Source organism: Maylandia zebra, linkage group LG2 (assembly GCF_041146795.1).
Source record: "Maylandia zebra isolate NMK-2024a linkage group LG2, Mzebra_GT3a, whole genome shotgun sequence".
Taxonomy (NCBI): domain Eukaryota; kingdom Metazoa; phylum Chordata; class Actinopteri; order Cichliformes; family Cichlidae; genus Maylandia; species Maylandia zebra.
Genome location: NC_135168.1, coordinates 21,058,545 through 21,080,225, shown reverse-complemented (window position 1 = coordinate 21,080,225; position 21,681 = coordinate 21,058,545). Strand labels below are relative to the sequence as shown.

Below are 21,681 nucleotides of genomic sequence, written 5' to 3'. Positions count from 1 at the left end.
GAATCAGTGAGATGTCGCCTTTCTTACCCGATGGCACGGACACGGTCGGGGCTGAAAGCCGACAGCTCGCTGATACTGATGTTTCGGCGATGCCGTTCAATAAACTACTGAACAAATTTTAACTTTTTAAAATTATGCGCAATTGCAAAACGCTTAGCTGTGTCTCTAATAAAACCTCTGTAACTTTGCTCTCAGCAGCATCAGGTAATGTTCATATGTTGAGTTATAAAAACCCAGGCCAGGAAAATCTCCTTCATGTTTTTCTGTGTTTTATCTTCAGCTACTTTGACACAAAGGAATCTGCTGTGACGTTCACACCTTTGATAAAGTCTCACAAGTGTCAGCTTTCTTTTTATAGATACAAAAATATGGAAATGTACTGATGCATGATCTGAATTATAATATTTCGGACTGTCTGAGGCAAAATTTCCCCGATTCAAATCGAATCGAGTCGTGGATCAAATCAATTCTAGAAATCAGTGACGATACCCAGCCCTACTTTAAAGACCGCCCAGATGGCGTGTTTTACTTAACACATTCATGAGCATCTCAGTAAGAAGCTGAGCAATGCTTCGACTTCCTGTTGCAGACAGTTCATGCGGACATCCACGCGGCCACCGGGAGCTGCGGAGGTGGTGCGGGAGATCCAGAGGGATCACAAGGACCAGAGGATCGGTGTGTCGGTGGAGCGTGATGAAGACACCAGCTGGCTAACTACACCTTTGTTGTAAAGGCTAATAGTTTATAGTCTGTATATAAAAGATATAAGGAGCCGACCTTCAGTTTAAACTTCATTCTGATTGAAAAACTTTTAAAAGGAAACACTGGAGATGAATTAATTGTGACGTAGAAATCAGAAAGTTTATTTACAGAAACAGTTTCATGAAGGTAAAAAACTTGATCAAACATGGCAGATATTTACAGAAACCTCTGCTGACTCATCCTGTGGCGTTTGCTCCTCAGTACACTTTGGCCCTGCGGAAGAAGACGTAAAGTATGAACTTTAGTATTTAAAGAAACGACTAAGATTTGTACCGACCCAAAAAGCTCACACGAGGACGCCGTCACCTGGAGAAGGCAGATATGGAGATGAGCCCGAGCAGGAACTCGAGGCCGTAGAAGCAGAGCAGCACGGCGTTGAGCAGGAACTCGAGGCGCAGGATGAAGGTCTGCAGCAGAAGGTAGTACACGGCGAGCGCGGTGCAGGGAAGCAGGACAAAGAGCGACACACAGGAAGCCAGAGAGCGCTCGCACAGGTTTCCCTTCCAGCCTGGATGGAGACGCAGTTTGACACTCAGTTTGTGACGTGCATGTTGTGTGTGTGTGTACGACATGTTCTTGTGAAGCACTTTGTTGTCAGACACATAAATGTCTGAGGCGACTGTTGTTGTGATTTGGCGCTATATAAATAAAATTGAATTGAATTAAGTAGGAGATGGTAGGAGCAGCAGAGCATGAACTCAAGACAGATAAAAATCATCTTATCTGACTTCTTAAAGGACATGAAAGACCGTTCCTGTTATGAATAAAGATTTATTCAAAATGAGACGTGACTTTGCTCACCATAAAAGATCCGCAGAATCTCAAGAGCGAGGAAAAGCAGCAGCAACACGACGTCCAGAACCAGGTTATCTGACGGGTACGGCAACAAAACTCCTGCAGAGAGCAGACATCAGAACGCCATCAACATCAATATGACCCCATCATCATCAGCCTCTCCATCTAACAAACACCATCATCTTCATCACCATCATAATCCTCTCCTCCGGTTTAAACTGTGGAGGCTGTTAATTGGAATTAACCTGTTTAGATAAAGTTCCACAGCTACAGTGGACCCACGTATGACTTCTTAACAAAGTGAGTTTCAGGCTGCAGCTGAACAAAAGCAGGATATTAAGCTTTTTTTAATGTAAAAATAAAATCTTAAGTTAAATGTGTCTCGATCTTAAAAAATAAAAGCACTTTGGACTGAGTTCAGACTTTTGTGGGTTAGGCGTACATCAGCAGACCTCCTGAAGGACCCAGATTTCGTGGTTTATTACACGCCGGGCTACAACTGTGCACTTTCTGAGCTTGGAAGCTTCGACGGTAAATCAAGTGCACCTCAAACTCAGTCCCAGTTCAGCTCGAGCTCACAGCGGTCGGTCAAAAAACCTAATTCTCTGTCTTATGTAATCGTCTGTGTGAACGGCACCATTTCTCAAACTCTGTCTCTGAGTTCTGCGCTGCAGGAGAAAGAGGAGGTAGAGGAGGATGCTCTCACACACCTTTATAGATGAACATGAGGACCTCGGCCAGGTAGAAGGCAGCAAAGTACCAGCTGTTCAGGTAGAACAGCACCTGCAGAGGAGCGGACGAGAGCTAATGAAGAGGAGGTCAAGGAGAAACAACAGCAGACACAAAGTCACATGACCTGCAGCTCTGCGTTAGAGTCAGGTGAAGGATACGATTGGTTGGCTCTCTGCAGGAAAAAAAGTGGAAACAAGAAGCAGAGGAGTGAGTTACAGACCACAAACAGGACAGATCAGATTATTGATTAACCTGCTGATTGTATTGGTGATCTTGATAATATTATTAATGATATAAAATATTTAAATATTTATTTAAGTGATTTTGTTGTACACACAGATTTGCAGGTGTGCTTTCTTTCTTCTGTCTCTTTTGTCATATCTTTGACATTTCTAATGTCTGTGATTACTTTTACTGCATTTAGTAATTTATTTATATTCTTGTATTATTCTATTCTTTATAAAGCAGCTTTGAGGTCCAGGATGTCTGAACTGAGGATTGTCGTTCATGCATCTATGTCATCACTTCCGAATTATTGCAATTTTCAAATTTCTTTGTTCTCTTGTCTTAACAAAGCTCCGCGAGAACGTCTGCAGGTCATTCACAGTGCCACTGTGAGGGTTCAGACTGAGTCACTGCTGATTCAGCTGCTTCAGAGTGCACTTCCCCTTGTGGGACTAATAAAGGTATATCATATCATATCACTTTAAGAGTATGGTTTTGACTTTTAGAGCTTTGCAGGGACCGGAGCCTACGTACATCTGTGAATTTTAACATCCATGCACTGCCAGTAGCTTCAGGTGGTCATGTTGTCAGGCTCTGAGTGTCTGAGATCTGTGGAGTCTTTCAAAAGTCATTTTGCATCCTGACATTTTTAAACTTACCGTTTAATGTGTTATTTTGTGTTGTTTTTTAGGCTTTAGTATCCTTTTTTCAGTGTTTTCCATGTGGCTAACTGAACTGAAGAGACTAAATAAGGAACCACAGCTGCTATTTCTGTGTAAAAACATGTGCTGCGGTTCTTTATTAGTAACGTTAGCGTCTCTGACTCTGCTGAGGTTTGATGAACTGACAGAAACCTGACGTGTTTGCTGCGCTGACCACGCTCAGCCTGCTCAAAAATAAATAACCATATGCCGTTTTATTCGACCAGTACACTCTCCTGTAAATTCTCCACTGACTTTAACCTATGAAATATTTCACACTTTAACCCTGCACCATCACCGATTTATCAACAACAAAAACCTCACACTCACCGGGCGCCATGTCCGCTTCGGCCCTGTTGCCGTGGATACCGTTTGATTTGTTCTACGCATGTGTGAAAAAGGCTTTTTCCCGCTTTGGTCTTTCACAGTAAAAGACCACAAGATTATTTTGGTCTAACAGTAATGCAAAATAATAATAACAGGTATAACAACCCAGTTTTACTCATGAAATGAAATATTTGTTTTCCTTTGCTAAATTAAATCAATAAATATATATTATATATTTAAACAATGTTTCGTAAAGGCACATTTTGATTATTTTTTTAAGTACAAAACCTAAAAATAAAAGATTAATCATGATAACATTATTTATCATTCATTTTAGAAGCCCAGAGCGTTTAGAACTACGACACCCAGTACCCTCCTGCGGTTAGCCGATTGGCCAGAGTGCCGCAAGGGTTTACGTGGCACTGCTGTGACAGGCGCATGCTCAGTTTGAGTTCCGTGTGTCCCGGCAGGAAGATGGCGTCGCTCCGGATCAGGATGCAGCCGTGTCTGTTTTCAGTTTTACTCCTGAACGTTTTGTGCAGCTTCGTCTCCGCGCTGTACTTTCACATCGGAGAGACCGAGAAGAAATGCTTCATCGAGGAGATTCCGGACGAGACCATGATTATCGGTGAGAGGGGGGTGGGGGATCTGTAGGATAATGCTAGCAGCTAGTTAGCCGAGCAGCTAAAGTTTAGTGTGTCGTGTCTTCAAATGTGTGTGTACTTTTTCGAAAGAAATTAAACTTAATTAAAATAAATATTCTAAATAATAGTTCACGATAGCATGATTTATTTTTATAGGAAGGGGAAAAAATCGAAACTTTAAAGTGTGATTAAAGTTTTCATAAAGGTATTTTTCCATTAAAGAAAGCTGTTGAAATAATAATCCATCAACACTAAGTTTAAAGTGGATCCTTTGGTCCGTTGAATCCTCCTCTATAATTTAATCCAGGTTATATTAAAGGCAAGTTTATCTCAAAGTTAATCAGCCCTCCTCTGTTTGAATGAGAGAAACTACCACATGGTACACACCATCAGCCGGCAGGAAATCTGTCCGTTCAAAAAAGCTTTTCTTTCAGCATCTTAATCTGCACAATTTTCATCAGGTTAAAGGTTAATTCGGAATCATTTCAGGTGCACCTCCTTTACTAATGCATCTGCAGATAAAGTAAAGCAGTGAACTGAGAGTTAACTTCAGATTGTGATAGTGAAGGAGTTTTCTAAAGAAAACAAAGAAAATTCTGTTGCTGTTGCATTTACTGAAACATAAAGTTTAAAACATAAAGAAAAAAGTCGACATATTCAACTGGAAGTTGATAAACTGATGTTGGTTTCAGGTCCAAACCATATTCATTCAAACTGCTCACTAATCAAGCCGTGTGTCTGTGCAGGTAACTATCGGACTCAGCTGTATGATAAGCAAAGGGAGGAGTACCTGCCGGCCACTCAGGGTCTTGGCATGTTTGTGGAAGTCAAAGATCCTGATGACAAGGTGAGCATAAAGTTCATGTACTTAAAGAGTCTATGTGGCGTCATGCTGTCGTGGTTAACGCTCAACTGTACAGCCACATATGCCTCATATGTGAAAGGTCCTCAGATGAAGACCAGGAGGAGACAAAAACCCAGACTCAGGAAGTCACAAGCTCCGTGTCAGTCCCAAGCCCGGATAAATGGGGGGATTTCGTCAGCAAGGGTACCTGGAACAAAATAAATCAAACGTGTGGATCCATCCTCTGTGGGGATCAGCTCAGAGTAGCTTATATATTTTGATATGTGCAGTATTTTTACGCCTGGACTGTGCTCGAGGAGCTCGGCAGGATTCACAGTAGTTCAGTTTAAAATGTTCCTCCTTCAGCTCATACTCTGAATCAACATGTATTAGCTCCTCTGCCTTTAAGCCAACTTGTTCTGATTGGCTGCCAAAGCTTTGAGCAACAGGTGGGTGGGGCTTCCTTGCTTTGCGAGATTACAGCGATGCAGGAGAAGGAAAAAAGTGTAATAAACTGAGTTTTCAGAGCAGTCTGCAGCTTTCAGCTCTCAGGAGTTACAGTACAAATGCTGAGACTTCTGCTTGATGTGGAAGATGTTTTGTTTTTTCCCTGCAGGTGATTCTGTCTCGACAGTACGGCTCAGAAGGACGCTTCACCTTCACGTCGCACACACCTGGAGAACATCAGATCTGCCTTCACTCCAACTCCTCCAAGTTCTCGCTGTTTGCCGGCGGCATGCTGGTGAGGAGACGCTCAGACATACAAACGAGAGCTTCAGCAGTTTATTCCTTTCTGTTCTGATCCGTGATGTTCATAACCGCGGTTTGTGATTTTTGTGATGTGTTGCAGCGCGTTCACCTGGACATCCAGGTGGGCGAACACGCCAACAACTACGCTGAGATCGCTGCCAAGGACAAACTGACGGAGCTGCAGCTGAGAGTCCGACAGCTGGTGGAGCAGGTGGACCAGATCCAGAAGGAGCAGAACTACCAGCGGGTCAGTCAGAAACGCCTTGGCGCTTTTTTGTTTTTGTCAGAAACGCATGAAGACCCTGAACATGAATCAGAGCTGCTCGTCTCTCAGGCTCTTTGATTTTATGTACACGCCCCAAAAAAATCAGTTTAACAGAACATTTTTACCACTTTGCCGGCTGTCAGCACCAGTTTCCTGACAACATGAAGCCTGTACTCTCCACCAGACTCCATTCATTAAAACAGATGTTTTACCTCCTGATGTATTCCTGCCTCAGCTGGTCATTAAATTTATTATGACTTAAAGCACAAAAAGTCACCAAAGTAGAAAAGCAGGAACCCATTTTCTGTTTCTGTCAGTGGAGTCTACATTTATTTCATTCAAATTAGGGCTTTCAGTATTTTATTTGTTCCTGAGTAAATCGGTTTGGCTGAGATTAAATCATCTTGTCTTTATTTTTAGTTAGCACATACCTTAAACACTTAAAGCTGGAAGTTAATGATAGTTATATAAGAGCAGATGCGTGCTGGTGCAATAAGTTGTACGTTTTACGTCCAATGGATGATGATCTGATTAGTCGACTAATCGCAAAAATAATCGGTGACTAGTCGACTATCAAAATAATCGTTTTTGGCAGCCCTAGTTCAAATATAAGGTTTATGTTTAAACGTTTAGTTTTTTTTTTTTTTTTTGCAACTGTAAATGTTCAGACACTGTGTATTGTCATAGCTGTCAAAAATGACAGCGTTAAGGCAAGGCAAGGCAAATTTATTTGTATAGCACAATTCAACAACAAGGTGATTCAAAGTGCTTTACAGAGACATTAGAAACAAAAACAAAGGTTTAACAAAGGTTAAGGTTTAACGGGCGCCCCCTGCCGTCTGTTTTTCCCTCAGTATCGTGAGGAGCGTTTCCGTCAGACCAGCGAGAGCACCAACCAGCGGGTCCTCTGGTGGTCCATCGTCCAGACCCTGATCCTGGTGGCCATCGGTATCTGGCAGATGAGACACCTGAAGAGCTTCTTCGAGGCCAAGAAGCTGGTGTAATCTGGAGTCAGAGGGTGTGCGTGCATGCGTGTGTGTGTATGTGCGTGCGTGCGTGCGTGTGTGTGAGTGTGAGTGTGTGTGTGGTGTCTACTGATGGATGCAGTACTTAGTGGCGGGCGGCAGAAAAGACCCAGCTGCAGGATTTGGCTTGAAAAACATGTTTAAGATTTTTGTTGTTACTGTTTTCGTCACCAGCCGTGATCGTGACGAGCGTTTAACCTGACCAATCAGGGAATGTGTGACCCACCCTCTCCTCCATATTTATTACAGCGCCCGGCGGCGGAGCAGTTTTAGATTTTCTCCCCCTCGCTCGCAGCATGTGTTACTGGCCTATAGCGATGCAAGTCTGCGGGACATGATAGTCACGTATACGTGTGATCTGAGCTCAGAAATGATCATCCAGATTCATTCATTAATCCACAGATCTGATGGTTACTGAGACGACGTGTGATCTCGGCGTTTGCATACTCGTTACCAGGGACGGGAAAGGTTTCTCTTTTTTGCAACGCTGACTAAAAGTGGGGCATGATTTTAACGCTGCCGCTCACGTTATTAAAGATCTGAAACGGTCTTATTTTATTTTACTGAAACACAGAGTTGTTTCGATGTTTCACTTCATCACATTACTTTCAGGTTCTGGATGTTTGTACGCGTTTTTTGTGCCGGTCGGCGTCGCTGCAGCTGTCCTCTGTGTTTCGAGTCTGCTGCTTTTGAGAACATCTGAAGCAGGCTTTGCTCACTGTAATCAGTCGCAGAACTGATTTACTGAAAGACTCCTGGAGCTACTTCAGTTCAGGGGCTCGTTCGAGGCTTAAGACGATTTTCAAGGAAATGTGATATCTTTGGTCGACCGTTCAGGGTGATGGTCGCTGATCTCAGTTCAAATTTTTTCTGTTTTCAGATGAGATTTAGTTTCTTTTTAACAATAAAGGATGGATGGTCGTGTTTTCATTTTTTAGAAATGTTCCTGTAGGCGGGCTTTAAATCAGATGGTGAAATATTTTGGGGTCGGGAGAGGGGCTTTTTATTATTTAGCGTCCATGTGAAACTCTGTGATTGCACTCAGAATAAAGTTCAGTTGGTTTGAAGGATGGCGTGGTTAAATGACATTCTTGTAATATTCCCGCCAAAACACAGCTCATAAAGTCACAAAAGAGTTTTTATACACAGTAATTGTTTTCTTTTAAGGGCAAAGATATTTTAAAAGAAACCTGAGTATTGTGACTGCAAAATATAATAAAATTAAAACAAATCAAAGTGTTTGTGTGGTTGATGAAGTCAAATTTAAACTGCTGTTATAAACCTTCAAGAATCACCATCTAAGGTGTAAAACTCGGAAGTGTTATTGTATATTTGGGACGTTTAATCCAAACATTTTCAAGTATTTAATATAAAATCTACTGCTTTAATTAAAGTGATCAGGGATTTCTTTGTTGGTGGAGAATAAAAACTTTTGTGTTGAAGCAAATTTTCTGCTTAAATTCTGATTTGATGCGTTTGTACTTGAGAATAAATTTGAGATTCTGATTGGAATTAAAAACGATGGTGGAAATAAAATAAGATCAAAGCTGCTGCTATTAACAAAATACGGTATTAAACATCTCAAACAGCTTAAATGAAAACAGAAAAAGGATCAGTGTGTTTCAGTACTGTGCACAAGTTTTGAGCCGCCCCGCATTTCTTTGTTTTCCATCCAAAGAGCCAAGCTTTGTTTTTCAGCACATCTCCGGGCTTCCTGAAGGTCTTTATAAGTTTTTCTTTCTTCGTTATGTTACTGAAAAGTTGTTGAAATGAAAACAACAACAAGAATAATGTCTGTTTTTAGACATCTGATGCTTTACACTGAGTTTCTTTTTCTTCCTTTTTTTTTTTTTTAACACCTAACCCAACAGTAGAATTAAACCGTACACAGGATCTTGCTGATGTTATACAGTCCGGTCCAGAGATTAGACTTATGCAGGGGGAAACTGTTAAAGACATTTTAAGCTATAACCAGAATATGTGATTTTTGTGAATTTTAATCTATATTTATTTGCATTCTTTGCTGTATTACTGTTAAAATTGATTTAATAAATCAAGAAGTTGAAGATGAGCCTCTTCATCAGAGGTTTGGGCTGATGAGGTTTTGGTTGTCTGCAAACAGCTGAGGCAGCACATCCAGAACAGACCTGACAAATTGGGGTTTCTGAGGATGGCTTCATTCTTGACTTGCTGCTGTACCAGAGTGACACTCAACTGCAGTGTCCCCCCCATCAGCACATATAAGAGCTACAGGTACACGGACACAGACAGGCGAGTAAACAAGGCTCCTCTGAAGTCCACCGAAGAGATGGAGAAGAAAGCGGCTCCTCACTGTACGTGGCACTTCGTCACCAGTGATGATGCATCTCATTCTCAAGAGGAACAAAAACAAGTTAGCCGCTGTTTTGTCAACAGAGGTGAAGGTGGAGGCGTGTCCTCAGTGTCCAGGTGCTACAGTGACACCAAGAGGAAGGAGCAGGTGAGCTGCTCTGATGTCATCAATGTCAGATCGACATGCTGGTCCACCTCCAACATTGCCCCACACAAAGAGGTGGTGCATCCAGATGTTTGCATATGCAACGGATGTCGGCCTCATCCACGGATCATCTCCTGGTGGGACTGCAGGTGACCTGTTACTTACTTTTTCAGGATTCAGGTGTTCTTAAAACTAACAGAGCACTAAGTAGGGTAAAGGATCATTTGTGTTATAGATGTGCGGTTAAACTGAAATCTTTGGTACTGAATGAGAACTGCTCTCATAAAAATAACAGGTTAACATCTGTGCAGGTTTGTCCAACAGGATTGAAACATCTGAAGAACATCTGTTGTTACTTTACAGCAAAACAGCGTGTCATATTCTGTGTTAACAACAGCAATATTAATAATCTGTGGCACAGGTGGCAGTAAAACAGGGATATGTTTTTGTTCAGTCACTAAACTCACAGCAGGTCTCCCTGCGGATGTGCTGCTCCTTTAATGAGACAAAAACCATAGGAACCTTTGCTTATACTCGCCGCTGTTCCCCATCGGACTCGTATAGAGGTTGTACAGTCAGCTTGGTGTACTTTCAGCGGGTAAAAACGCTGAAATATGCTTCCAATCGGAGCCTGTCGTGTTACATTTTTGTTTTAACAGAAATAAAAATTTAGCAAACACTCGCATAGGCTCGGTGACCGTCGATAAAGCCCAGGTTATAGCCGGGAGGAGCTGAGTTTGGACCCGGAGCGGCGATGTGAGCGAACCGCTGATGCTACGTGTACAGTTAGCTGCGGAAGCTAACAGACCGGAGGAGGATTTAAATCTGAGCAGATGTTAAGCAGCTGTACGGCGGCAGCAGACCGGGGCACAGAGCCGAGGGCCGGCATGGAGCACAGTCTGGTTTCCGTCAACACTTACAAATGAGGAAAGATGGAGGAGAAAAGCCTGAAATAACCAAGCTATAATTTATAACAACAAGAAGGAGAGGAGAGAAGCTGGTCCGACTTTACAGCGAGTCCGGCAACATGATGTATTCATCCAGGAGGAAACCCGTGCTCTACTTCAAAGAGGACAGGAGGTGAGAGGAGAGCATGAAGTTTGTTTTTCCTTCTCTTTCTTATTTTCATGCTTTGATTTAGTTTCAGTAAGTTTGCTACAGCCGAATATCAGACTCACTGAAGGTTCAAATATATCACAGAGAGGTTAAAATCACTGAAATAATCTAAGCCGTAAAAAGTAACTATACAGAAGAACAGATTTCAGAGGGAAAACTAGAGAAACTGTCAAATTTACAAGGAAACCTTGCCCATACGGAAACAAATTGCATATATTCAAGAAAAGATAAATAATTTTTTTCAACAAATGTCAGATTTACTCGTAAAAAAATATACAGCAGAAAATACAGCACATTTACGGGGGAAAACTGGCAAATTGACAAGAGAAAAGACCGCCAACTTTCCAGTAAAAATGGGGACATATGCAGGGGGAAATGCCTCAATAAAAGTCATGCTGTTTAAAAAAAATGTTGTTGGTTTTGTTTTTTATAAAAAAAACAAACAAACGTGGCTCTTTCAGTTTAACAGCCTGCTTTATGGGTTTTATTTCTGGGTGTTACTGTTACACTGAAGGGAGGAACTCATGTGAATTCATTGATTTTAAATTTCTTCTTTGAAAAATGTCTTTAGCTTGTTTGTGTGGTATTAAAATTAAATGTAAAAGAAGTGATGGGAAATCACCAGAAACCTCATTAATATTCTTTCTCGGCTTTGAAGAAGTGATCCATCTAAAGCTCCCGGGCAGCAGGAGAAGTGAGTAAAACTTCAGCCTTGTTGTTTCCACCAGCGGTTCCCAAACTGTGGTTCAGGGACATCCAGAGGTGCTTAAAGTGATTCTGTCAGGGAGTCTTTCTTCCTTTATCTTTCCCCAGTTTGTCATCCTCACATCTTAAACTTAATTTGTAGCCCAGAGTTACTCTAGTTTTCAAATTTTCGGATTAGTTTTCATTATTATTGTATGGAGAGCGTAGGACAGAGGTGGTGGACTTTTTGACTCTTTGTCTTTTAGAGGGTAAACACATCCATCAGAGATTGGTCAGAATTAAAATTAAGACTAAGGAATAAGGAGATTTCCTCTGTGTTCATTTTAGTATTCACAAAATCATTTAAGAGGCTGCCCCTCAGGACTCAACCCAAATCATCATCATCATCATCTCCTTTATGGCGACAGATTTGTCACAGCAGCTTTAAGTCTTTGCACTTTTCTTCTCCATTAATGACTTTTGCATCACACCAGGTTATCTTTAAGGAAATTCCCCATGCATTGGTGAAGCATGTTAACTGTTTTTGTCCGATTCACTGTAAAAATGTCCAAAGTTGCCACCCTAGAGTGTCAACATGCACAGCAGCATGGTGAGTTTTCTGCTTGAGACACAGTTTGGGAACTCATGCTGTTGCCTCCTTGTTTCTTCGTTTTACTGATTTCTCTGCATGCTTTGAATATTTGAGTCACAGCTTTTATGTTCAGCAGCTTGTCGACTAATCGTGATTTAAAGAAATGTTCTTCGAAACAAAAAGTGCAGCATGTGTGCATTCAGGTCTGAAACAGAAAATCGGGTGCTTTTCTGCAGTGTTAACACATTTTCAGTACCTTAAATAAAGCCAATTTCTTTCAGACTAACAGATTCAGAGATATTTGGGTGTGGCATGGTAGTCTTTACTGAGCCCAGAGAGCTGTGAAAAGTGGTGACAGTAGTAACAGTAACTTTATTTTTATATTTAAGAAAGAAGCACAAAGACAGGAACGTTTTCACCAACAGAAGATATAAACTTTAGATGAAAGGGGAAGTATAAAGTGTTTTGTTGGAGCGCTGATATCGATGTGAGCACACAGACATGATGTAACAGCAAGAAAATGCTGATATCACCACAGACGGGAAGTAATAGAGGGTGGGATTCAAACCATCAGGGCCAAAAACAGAACAGGATCAAATAAACCCAAAGAAAACATTTTAAATTTACTTTCACTTCAGTTTCTTCTTTTTCTTTTCTTCTTGTTTTTGTTGCCTCAGTGATTTAATTTCTTAGCTTCCTCCTCGAGGTCCCTGGAGGTAAACCGGTTTACTTAAACGAGTCCCGCAGGAATGTAGCGTGTGCTGCAGGGTCAAAAAACATTTCTACACACAGATTAGTGAACAAGGCTGAATTCTAGCATTACTTCATGACTCCACCCATTCCTCCAAATATGGTCACTTCAAGAAAACAAGATGGTGGCGATGAAAAACGCCAACGCTGAGGCTTCAGAAATTGTCCGCGAGGAAATGTGAAGAGTGCATGACAAAATAAACAATAATAGATTAGCTCAATGTTCATCACCTGGTGATGGTTTGTTGCTTGTGGACTTTTCTGACTACAGTTGCCTAGGTAACCCTCTGACACTGCACAGTCATCTCAGTCAGCGGTGTCCTTCGCTCTGCCTGGTTGTCACTTGGCCTCCTACTTTGTGCCACCAGTGGTCGCTTTATTTCATCACCTAAAATCATTGACTTTCTACAGTCGCTGGTAGCCACGCCCCTGCTGGGATGCTGCTGGTCATTTCATGTGTTCGCCCTCTAATATCAGTGTACTGGTTTGTTGTGTTCACTGACCACAGGCAGTAGGATTCTCAGGTTTTAAAACCTTTTCAGACGTGTTTAACAGCTCATGTCGAGGCCTGAGTCAGTGGTTTCCAGAGTTGCAATTTTATGTTGTTAAATAAAGTGAAATCATTTCTTTGCACCTGTAAATGAGCCTTAATCTGAACCCAGCCAATCTCTGACCACTCCACTTCTTCTGTGCATCAGGTACCTGTCCGGTAAATGCACCGTCTACAAGCTGTTCGGGCTGTGCATGGTGCTGGTCCTCGTCTCTCTGCTCTGGCTGCAGCTCAGCTGTTCAGGCGACATGTCTGCGACGCACGGAGAACGATGCATGCCCCAACAGCCGGCGCCACCCTGCCCGGCCAGCGGTCAGGCGTCCGTGGTGGACGACCCGTCTTGGGGGCCTCACAAACTGGCCATCGTAGTTCCCTTCAGAGAGCGCTTTGAGGAGCTACTGGTGTTCGTTCCCTTCATTCATGCGTTCCTCAACAAGAATAAGATCCGCCACAAGATCCTCATCATCAACCAGGTGGATCACTACAGGTGAGGCATCCTCTCCAACCACAGAAGAAAATATGTCAAACAGGTGGCCCAGGGATCAGAACCGGTTTGCTGTTGCTCACTTTGATGGCCACTTTTCAAGAAAATGCTGCATTTACAGAGATGGGAAAATGTGGGAAATGAGAAATATTTCTGGATCTGTGTGATTGTTTAAGTCAGAAAGATGAAACATACATTCAGTTAGAGAAAGTCAACACCCGAAGGTTTTAGCCACGCTGCTATAATCTGTACTTTGTAATGTAGTGAATGTAGTGACAGGAAACTGCAATGCAAATGACTGTTTATCATCTTTTTAATAAATATCACTTCCTGTGATCAGTTAAATCTCAGAGGAGACGATGGTTTCAGCTTTGTTAACACATTAGTTCTCAACATGTTATAGAGCAGTGACGTCATTGGCTCAGCTAACTTGGCACAGTGGCTAAAAGCAGTTTTTACATCCCACTTTAATCTGTTCACGTACAGATGGATTATTAAATAATAAGAAGTGAGGAGACAGTTACTTAAAACTAGTTTTACATTTGTAATAATTTCTAAAACATTCAAACTTTAACGTTCAGAAGTAACTATGATGACAACAAACAGCCAAGTAATTAATAGGAAATGGTGTGTGTGTGTGTGTGTGTGTGTGTGTGTGTGTGTGTGTGTGTGTGTGTGTGTGTGTGTGTGTGTGTGTGTGTGTACTCTGTTGTCATTTACTGATAATTTACACACATGTCCTGAAGACACCCTTCAGCAGTAGGTAGCAGATCTTTAGGACGAGAGCTTGGAGCTTGGTGGGTCACATGATCATCCGCTTCAATCCAGCATGTTGTTAAAGCGAATGGTCGCCTGTTTGTTCCAGATCGGGTCGAATATTGTCAGCGTTTCGCTGAGCACATTTTTTTTCACACTCTGAAACAAGAGTGGGTTGTCTCACCTTCCTTTAGCTTACCTGTATGTATTTACCTGTGCTCTGTCGCTCTGCGTTACCTCTGTGGCCTGCAGTGCAGCTGGATGTTCATGTATGATGTCACCAGGTGGGTGTTTGTGGTTAAAGGATGTAAAGAAGTCCACCTCGACAGCTGTGCTGGTTTAAACGCTGATTAACTCCAGTTTTGTTGTCATTTTGTTGAAAAAAAGGTTTCATCATCAAGGGTCAGAGTTCATCTGACCGATATCAGAGGTTTGCAGGTCTAGCAGCTGGTAGATAAAATGGAGTATCGACTGCATAAAAAGTTAGAATTCAAGTTGTTTTTGTGAAAGACCTGGAGCCGAGGGTTAACGATGGTGAAAATAAAAGGACCTAAAATGGATCCATTTGGGACGCCACATTTAGGAAAAACAAAAAACAAAGAGAATTTTCCTGCTCAGGCAGAGATTTTAAATAGAAGGATAATTTAAAACTTGTCATTGCAACAAACAGAGAAATTACGATAATGTGGATTTCTTACCTGTTCTTTCAGATTTAATCGGGCATCTCTGATCAACGTGGGCTACACGGAGAGCGGTAACGACACAGACTACCTGGCCATGCACGATGTGGACCTGCTGCCCCTGAACGACGCTCTAGATTACGGCTTCCCAGAGAAAGGGCCGTTCCACGTGGCCTCGCCAGAGCTCCACCCCCTCTACCATTACAAAACCTACGTAGGAGGAATCCTGCTGCTTACCAAGAAGCATTACCACATGGTACTGAGCCTCGCCACGCCGGCTTTCACACATTTTCAAAGGATCTCCCAGGGCTGCGAGGGTCACTGTGGCACATTAAGAAGAGTGTCTGGAGAGACACTGACCTGCATTTTAGTATTGTTTAAGACAATAAAGCCAATATAAGTGTCAGAGCATTGAGCTATATGAGATACCTCTGCTGAACGTCTCTCTTTACTGCTCTTTGCATTGGGGGAAATCTGAGGAGGGAATACATTTTGTCCCTGTGAGGTTAAAAAGATTTGTGCATAGATGGATGGATGGATGGATGGATATAGACCCTGAAAAGTATAAGCGGCAGTGGATGGATAGACCAGAGTGGGGGGTGCAGTTACTCAAATTGTCCACCAGGTGGAGTCATTTAACTGTCTGTGATCTTGGCTATGGTTATATCAGCAGATTTATGTTCTGTAGTTTAAAATAACATCATCGATGGTGTTTTTATTGTTGCTCTGCAGCTTTCAAATTTTAAATGAAGCTAATTCTTTGGCTCTGATGCAGAACATGAACTTTTACCCCCCTGTGTTTCCCTGCAGTGTAACGGGATGTCAAACCGGTTCTGGGGTTGGGGCAGAGAGGACGACGAGTTCTACAGACGGTTGAGAAAAGCAGAGTTACAGGTAACAAAACCAAAAAGAAAACCGCCGGAACAAAAAGACAACAAACAGCCTGGTCCTCATATCCGCCACATGGCGTTCATCATTGTTTTTAAAAAAAGAAGTTCACAGATGTTGCAAAAAGGCTTCCTGTTGGATCCAACAGGAAGTTCCACCAATTTGAATTTAAGAGGTGCTTTTTGTTGTGATTTTGCCATTTCCAGGCGGTTTTACTGTAGTCTGACGATGATGATGTGTGAGGAAGCAAGTTCTTGTTAAAGGGCATGGCTGTGGTGAACTCGGGAATACAACTTGTAATACATCAAAGTGAATCTTTGTGATGAAAGTCCAGAGGGTGTACTGTTACGGGCTCCTGCTGTTTTTTTTTCTCTGCAGCTGTTCAGACCGAGCGGCATCACCACAGGATATAAAACCTTCCTGCACGTCCACGACCCAGCCTGGAGGAAGAGGGACCAGAAACGAGTCGCTGCTCAGAAGCAGGTACGAGAATCCACCTGCTGCAGAAAAGCACGAGTGGGCGATTTTAAAAAATCCAGCTTGTTTTCATCGAGGCAGCAGAAACTAAAATTCATCAAATAATTTCACGTCAGCTTATAAAGTGATAAAGTCGCATCTCTTTACCTTCACTCGTCTGCATGACTTGTCAGCTGCGGGTCATTGATTCCCTGCGATGAACTCCAGAAAACAAAAATACTCTTTGACTTTATTTTAGTCAATAACTTAACTGGACCTGTTGTACTTTTTCTTAGTACCTGTCACACATCGTGGTGGAGGTTTATAATAAACATGAAGTCTGTAATAATGAGCTAAGTGTGTGAACGGTAACCCCCGAGAGCCAAAAGCTCAGACTGCAGATGCTCCTTACACTCAGTTTACTCGTTTTTTTTTTTTGTTGGTTTTTTTTTTTCAACAGTTGGGTCTGTATGATGTTACAGAGAGGGGATATCCCTAATACGGTCGTCTCAGGAGCCTAAACTCCTCCCACCTACTTTTCAGACTCAGAAGCTTGAAAGAAATATCAGATAAAGAAGGATTAGGATTATTCTGAACTGTGAATCATGCAAAGCTCCTTTAAAAGAGTCTAAGACTAAAAAATGAGGAGCTGAAAGAGAGAAGGGTGACAGAAAACGCTGTCGTAAAAATGTTTCAGCAGTGTAATTTTAATCTAAAACCATAAAATGTTAGCATTACACTAATGCGTGCTGATTGGCTAGTTAAGGATTTAGGTGGCTCCAGCAGACGTTAGGAGCGTAGTCAACGTGCCGGAGAAGCTTCCATGTGTGTAGAAGAAGCAGCTGGAGGTGGTTGAAGGTGATGCAGGAGGCTTCATGCCCCCTTTTGCCTTCCTTTTTACATCCCGCCACCTCCTCGGTTCTCTTCGTGCTCCCTTGTCGAACGCCAACATGTTCACAGATCGTTTCATGTCACTGCTGCACCCCTCAACTGCTGTCTCGTGTACCTGAGCAATTATGTGATTTGTGACAAAGTTAATTTTTTAGATTTTGTTGTAAACCTGAGGTTTTGGACTTTTTTAAACTCAAAACAATCTCCTCCCCCTCCTCCTCTTCTTGTTCCTTCTCCCTGTAGGAGCAGTTTAAGGTGGATCCGGAGGGGGGTCTGACTAACCTCCGTTATGAGGTGGAGTCCCGACAGGAGCTGACCATCAGCGGCGCCCCCTGCACTGTCATCAACACCAAACTGGAATGCGACCAGAACCAGACGCCCTGGTGTCTTCTGGGATAGCGGGCAGCCGGTTTGAGGACAGTGGTTCCTGTTTCTGACTCTTTTACGGATAAATCTGAAGCTGGAGCATCCAAACAAATGTTTAATTTACTCTTTGAGGTACATCTCCACATGAAAACTGCTGTTTTAGTAACAATAATTAATAATGAACGATGCGAAGATGGTTTGTCGGCATTTGACCTCTGACCTCAGCAGTCTGGACGGAGACAGATCCAGTTCAGGACTCGTGTTTTTCTGCTCTTCCTGGTACCTGCTGGCACGGCGTGAACGCAGACCTGCAGCCTGTTTTTTAGCTTTTAGACTCAGCTCGGGGCCGTGCAAATACATGCAGAGAGCGCCGCACGCTTCTCCGGGCGTCACGAGTGTCCGTTACTCCTGTGAGCGTCACAGGACTGATTTTTAGCTTTTTACCCACGATGGAGGTAAAGATGGAATAAAAACTCATCAGTCAGTGAAGTGAAAGTGTTTTTATTGTCCTGCTGAAATTGAGTCATTCCTTCATGTATTTTATTTTTTTGTTTTCTTTTTAGGGAAGACTTTGGTCAAAATGGACGCTTGTAGGAGTGTTAGGGTCACTGTATGCTGATTTTACATTTCAGAAATAAACTTTCTGTTTCAACCCATCTATTTGTCTTCTGGCTGGTATTAAGCCACCGCTCAGTCATATTCACAGTGTAAACTTTTGTTTTTCTTTTTTTTTTCAGCAGTAAAAGTCACTTCCGGGTTACGGCACTTGTGTCCAATGGACAAAACAAAAAATCTTAATGGGATGTGTGTGTTATTCTTTTTGACTGTTTTATTTTGAAAAATGAATGAATTAATGATACATTGAGTCATTAACTTTGGTGCCTTTTTGGTGGTGTAAGAAACCAACGCTCCCGGAAAAATCCTGTACAAGCACAGAAGTGCCCGCAGTGTTAAATTAAGGAAATTTACTTAAGTACTATTCTGTAATTTTGATCATTTCCAGTTTAGCTCACTGGATTTAAAACTGCTTTTGCTGCAGTTCTCTGATTTGAAAATAAGAGCCAACCTGCTGGAGTGGAAAGGTCTACGAGGGATTTCTGACCTGCAGCTAACAAACAGTTCCTGCAAAATCCAATACTTACATTATGGTTTAAATTAGAGATGGACCGATCCGATATTACGTATCGGTATCGGTCCGATACTGACCTAAATTACTGGATCGGATATCGGAGAAAAATAAAAAATGTAATCCGATCCATTAAATATCACGAAAGCACCTCACAAAACTTGCAACACGCCGTAACTCACCTCAGAAAGTTAGCACGTCGGAGCAGTATGCATCACGTGATAGAGCGGCTGTGGCATGGGGACCTGTCGGTGGTCTGGATAGCATTTGGAGCTTCGCTAGCAACCCAGCATTTCATCTCCGACAAAGTTATCCCGAGAGAAGTAAAGCAAGTGTGTAAGTCCATCTCTGAATGTAAAGCATTCCTGCGTTAAGCTTAACAAGCGATATATGGAGCGACTGCCTCTCCTGCTGCTACTTCAATCATGAAACTGCTTAACGATCAGCTGATCGGCTTTTCTGTCGCGAGTCCGTGTCTCTAGTTTGCTTTTGGCCCACTTTGCACCAGAAAGAGGAAACCAGCGGCTGAACAACAGCAGCACGTTTAAGCTTGATAAGCTGTTATTAGAATGTATTTAATATTACTTTCTACTCCAGGATCTTTTTCTACGTAGCTGACGCTGGTAACTGTGCAGGGGCGGATCTAGCAAAGTTTAGCCAGGGGGGCCGATAGGGCATTAACAGGGAAAAGGGGCACAAAGACATACTTTTCTTTCTTATTCTCATTTAAAATGTCTAGCTTTTAATAAATAATTATCTGACACCCAAAGTTTTAATTTGATGCAAAATGAATAGAAGTCCATTACTGTATATAGTAACTATTAAGTCTAATATATATACCCTAGTAAGCTATAGTACTTTTTCCCTTTGGGAAGGTACCATCTGTGTAGTCTGCAATTTTGTTGAAGAAAGATGTTGAATCTATTTAATATTTCTTGAAAAATAATTGATTTCTGTGCATTTTTTTTCACACTGCATCAAATTAAGGTTGATTACGTCGATTAAGCATCATGAGGTGGAGCGTGAGGGGTGGTTCCCTATTTTTTATTTATTTATTTTTGTTGTTGCTAGGAGTTGGAACCCTATTAGTTAGGTTGCTTAATATTTATGCTAAGTACTCTTTAAAATACCAGAATAGTGAGGATGGTGTAGGTTTAAGTTTATTAGATTGATCAGTATTGCTGAACTATGAAATATTTTTTTTTGCATACAGGTATAACAGAATAGCTTTAGTGTAGTTGTTGTTTTAAACTTGAGTATGAACTTATACAAAATGCAGCAAGATATTTAAAAAACAGTTTTGTTGATTAAAAAACACTATATCGGATTCATATCGGTATCGGCAGATATCCAAATTTATGATATCGGTATCGGTATCGGACATAAAAAAGTGGTATCGTGCCATCTCTAGTTTAAATATATTGTTATCTGATGGATCGGATACCTGAGGGAAGTGATTGGTGATGTTGCAGAGCCCTGTGTGTGCAATGCAAAGTAAAGATCTCTCTGTATGACATCATAAAGAGCCAGCAGCAGAAAAAAGGCACATGACACTGAGTGTATATCAGAGTTTGAATAACTTACACTGATTATTTATTATTTATCATGTTTCATATTGACCTCCAGCACTGGAACAGTAGCCACACAACAGCAAATGGACACAAACACTTCCTAAAGAAGCCTTTAGACTCACAGTTTGTCTTCTCGTTTCTTGTCTAACAGCAGCGTTAACACATGTTGATTAGCTCGGCTTTGTTTCACTGCTGGATATCAGCCACTCATGGCTCCCTGGAGGCCTCTGAGGGCCCCTGAAACCCCCCCCCCCCCCCCAATCATTTCTAGCAAACAGAAACCAGCTCAGATGGTACAGCTGTGGATTGTAGGGGATGAGCCAAATCCGGCAGTGGAGACAAAGAGAAGAGGATGGGGTGAATCTACACCTTCACCCCCCTCTGAGCTGTTCCCCACTCTGGGTGCAATTTTCACCTTTTGTTGGAGGTGACTGCGATGGGGAAAAAAACACCTCCACGCTGCTACAAATAGACCCGAGCAGCACTCCTGCTCTGCAGCTCTGTGCTAATTTTTTTAATTCCCCACTCAGTGATTATAGTGCTTTATCGGAGCAGTAATATCAGATAATGGAAATTGTATAGTAATAACTGAGAGAGCTGGGCGCCGCGGTTCACACGTATTTATAGACACCGAGGGCTCGGGAGCAGATGTGACGCCGACACTTAATTTTCAGCCTTAGTTAATGAATGTAGGGCATTATGCTTCTATTATGAAGCAATTAGCAAAAAATAAAATATAAACTTGAGGGATGAGAGGCTGTAATCATGTTTACTCCACGGCTAATAAAACACAGAGGGACCAGACAGAGGCAAAACAACCAAACGGCTCATCTGGAGGTTTTTCTCCTGGAACAAACGCAGCTTTTACACGCATGTGCAGAGCTGCTCAGCACTGCTTTCTCTGTTTGAACCATGTTTGTTTGGTGTTCAGTTTTCATCCTCAAAAACACCTGTGAGACGCTCAAAAACGCATTGTTCCCATTCAGCCTTCGCCGTGTCCACCTCTTTAGTAAATCTGCTGCAGATCTCTGAGGAGCCGATCCATGAATTTAAAGTTTAATCAGACATTAAAACACACCACAAAGTTTTACAGTGCTCATGAAGGAAAATAACCTCATTTTATTCCCCATCTATTTTCTTTCTCCTGTATACTCTTTTTATAAATCTGTCTAAACTCCACATTTCCAGCTCAAAATAATCTCAGTTTGTTCTTTCTATGAAACAA

The 21,681-nt window shown here is 42.0% G+C and overlaps 3 protein-coding genes across 5 annotated transcripts; 2 read left to right on the top strand and 1 right to left on the bottom strand.

Annotated features, from left to right (window-relative positions):
- Positions 1-835: 835 nt before the first annotated feature.
- On the bottom strand, positions 836-3,687 carry tmem216 (transmembrane protein 216). Of its 3 annotated transcripts, none has more exons than XM_004552046.4 (6): positions 3,546-3,687; positions 2,448-2,461; positions 2,268-2,361; positions 1,564-1,656; positions 1,069-1,270; positions 836-975 (listed from the first exon to the last, which is right to left on the bottom strand). In XM_004552046.4, exons 1-6 carry the CDS (start codon positions 3,553-3,555, stop codon positions 960-962), a joined length of 429 nt encoding a protein of 142 aa, XP_004552103.2. In that variant the 5' UTR covers positions 3,556-3,687; the 3' UTR covers positions 836-959. The 3 variants fall into 3 exon arrangements, with proteins under 3 accessions (XP_004552103.2, XP_004552101.2, XP_004552102.2); XM_004552044.3 differs by having other exon boundaries at positions 2,268-2,340; positions 2,414-2,461; positions 3,546-3,620; XM_004552045.3 differs by lacking the exon at positions 2,448-2,461 and having other exon boundaries at positions 2,268-2,340; positions 3,546-3,621.
- A 294-nt stretch (positions 3,688-3,981) lies between these two features.
- Positions 3,982-8,306, top strand: tmed9 (transmembrane p24 trafficking protein 9). Its single transcript, XM_004552043.5, has 5 exons — positions 3,982-4,170; positions 4,933-5,033; positions 5,647-5,772; positions 5,881-6,027; positions 6,900-8,306. Exons 1-5 carry the CDS (start codon positions 4,017-4,019, stop codon positions 7,047-7,049), a joined length of 678 nt encoding a protein of 225 aa, XP_004552100.4. The 5' UTR covers positions 3,982-4,016; the 3' UTR covers positions 7,050-8,306.
- A 1,791-nt stretch (positions 8,307-10,097) lies between these two features.
- On the top strand, positions 10,098-18,415 carry b4galt7 (xylosylprotein beta 1,4-galactosyltransferase, polypeptide 7 (galactosyltransferase I)). Its single transcript, XM_004552042.3, has 6 exons — positions 10,098-10,626; positions 13,387-13,725; positions 15,189-15,414; positions 15,969-16,052; positions 16,425-16,529; positions 17,637-18,415. The coding sequence occupies exons 1-6, from the start codon at positions 10,574-10,576 to the stop codon at positions 17,790-17,792; spliced, it is 963 nt and encodes a 320-aa protein (XP_004552099.3). The 5' UTR covers positions 10,098-10,573; the 3' UTR covers positions 17,793-18,415.
- Positions 18,416-21,681: the final 3,266 nt, after the last annotated feature.

What these genes read in the sequence shown, in the direction of transcription:
- tmed9 (XM_004552043.5), top strand. Translation starts at nt 4,017, where the DNA reads ATGGCGTCGCTCCGGATCAGGATGCAGCCGTGTCTGTTTTCAGTTTTA. An exon ending in GGACGAGACCATGATTATCG is followed by an intron (nt 4,171 to 4,932) that starts GTGAGAGGGGGG and finishes GTGTCTGTGCAG; the next exon opens with GTAACTATCGGACTCAGCTG. An exon ending in AGGAGCAGAACTACCAGCGG is followed by an intron (nt 6,028 to 6,899) that starts GTCAGTCAGAAA and finishes TTTTTCCCTCAG; the next exon opens with TATCGTGAGGAGCGTTTCCG.
- b4galt7 (XM_004552042.3), top strand. Translation starts at nt 10,574, where the DNA reads ATGATGTATTCATCCAGGAGGAAACCCGTGCTCTACTTCAAAGAGGAC. An exon ending in TACTTCAAAGAGGACAGGAG is followed by an intron (nt 10,627 to 13,386) that starts GTGAGAGGAGAG and finishes TCTGTGCATCAG; the next exon opens with GTACCTGTCCGGTAAATGCA. An exon ending in GAGTCGCTGCTCAGAAGCAG is followed by an intron (nt 16,530 to 17,636) that starts GTACGAGAATCC and finishes TTCTCCCTGTAG; the next exon opens with GAGCAGTTTAAGGTGGATCC.
- tmem216 (XM_004552044.3), bottom strand. Translation starts at nt 3,605, where the DNA reads ATGCGTAGAACAAATCAAACGGTATCCACGGCAACAGGGCCGAAGCGG. An exon ending in CCTCATGTTCATCTATAAAG is followed by an intron (nt 1,657 to 2,267) that starts GTGTGTGAGAGC and finishes TGCTCTCTGCAG; the next exon opens with GAGTTTTGTTGCCGTACCCG. An exon ending in GATTCTGCGGATCTTTTATG is followed by an intron (nt 1,271 to 1,563) that starts GTGAGCAAAGTC and finishes GTCTCCATCCAG; the next exon opens with GCTGGAAGGGAAACCTGTGC.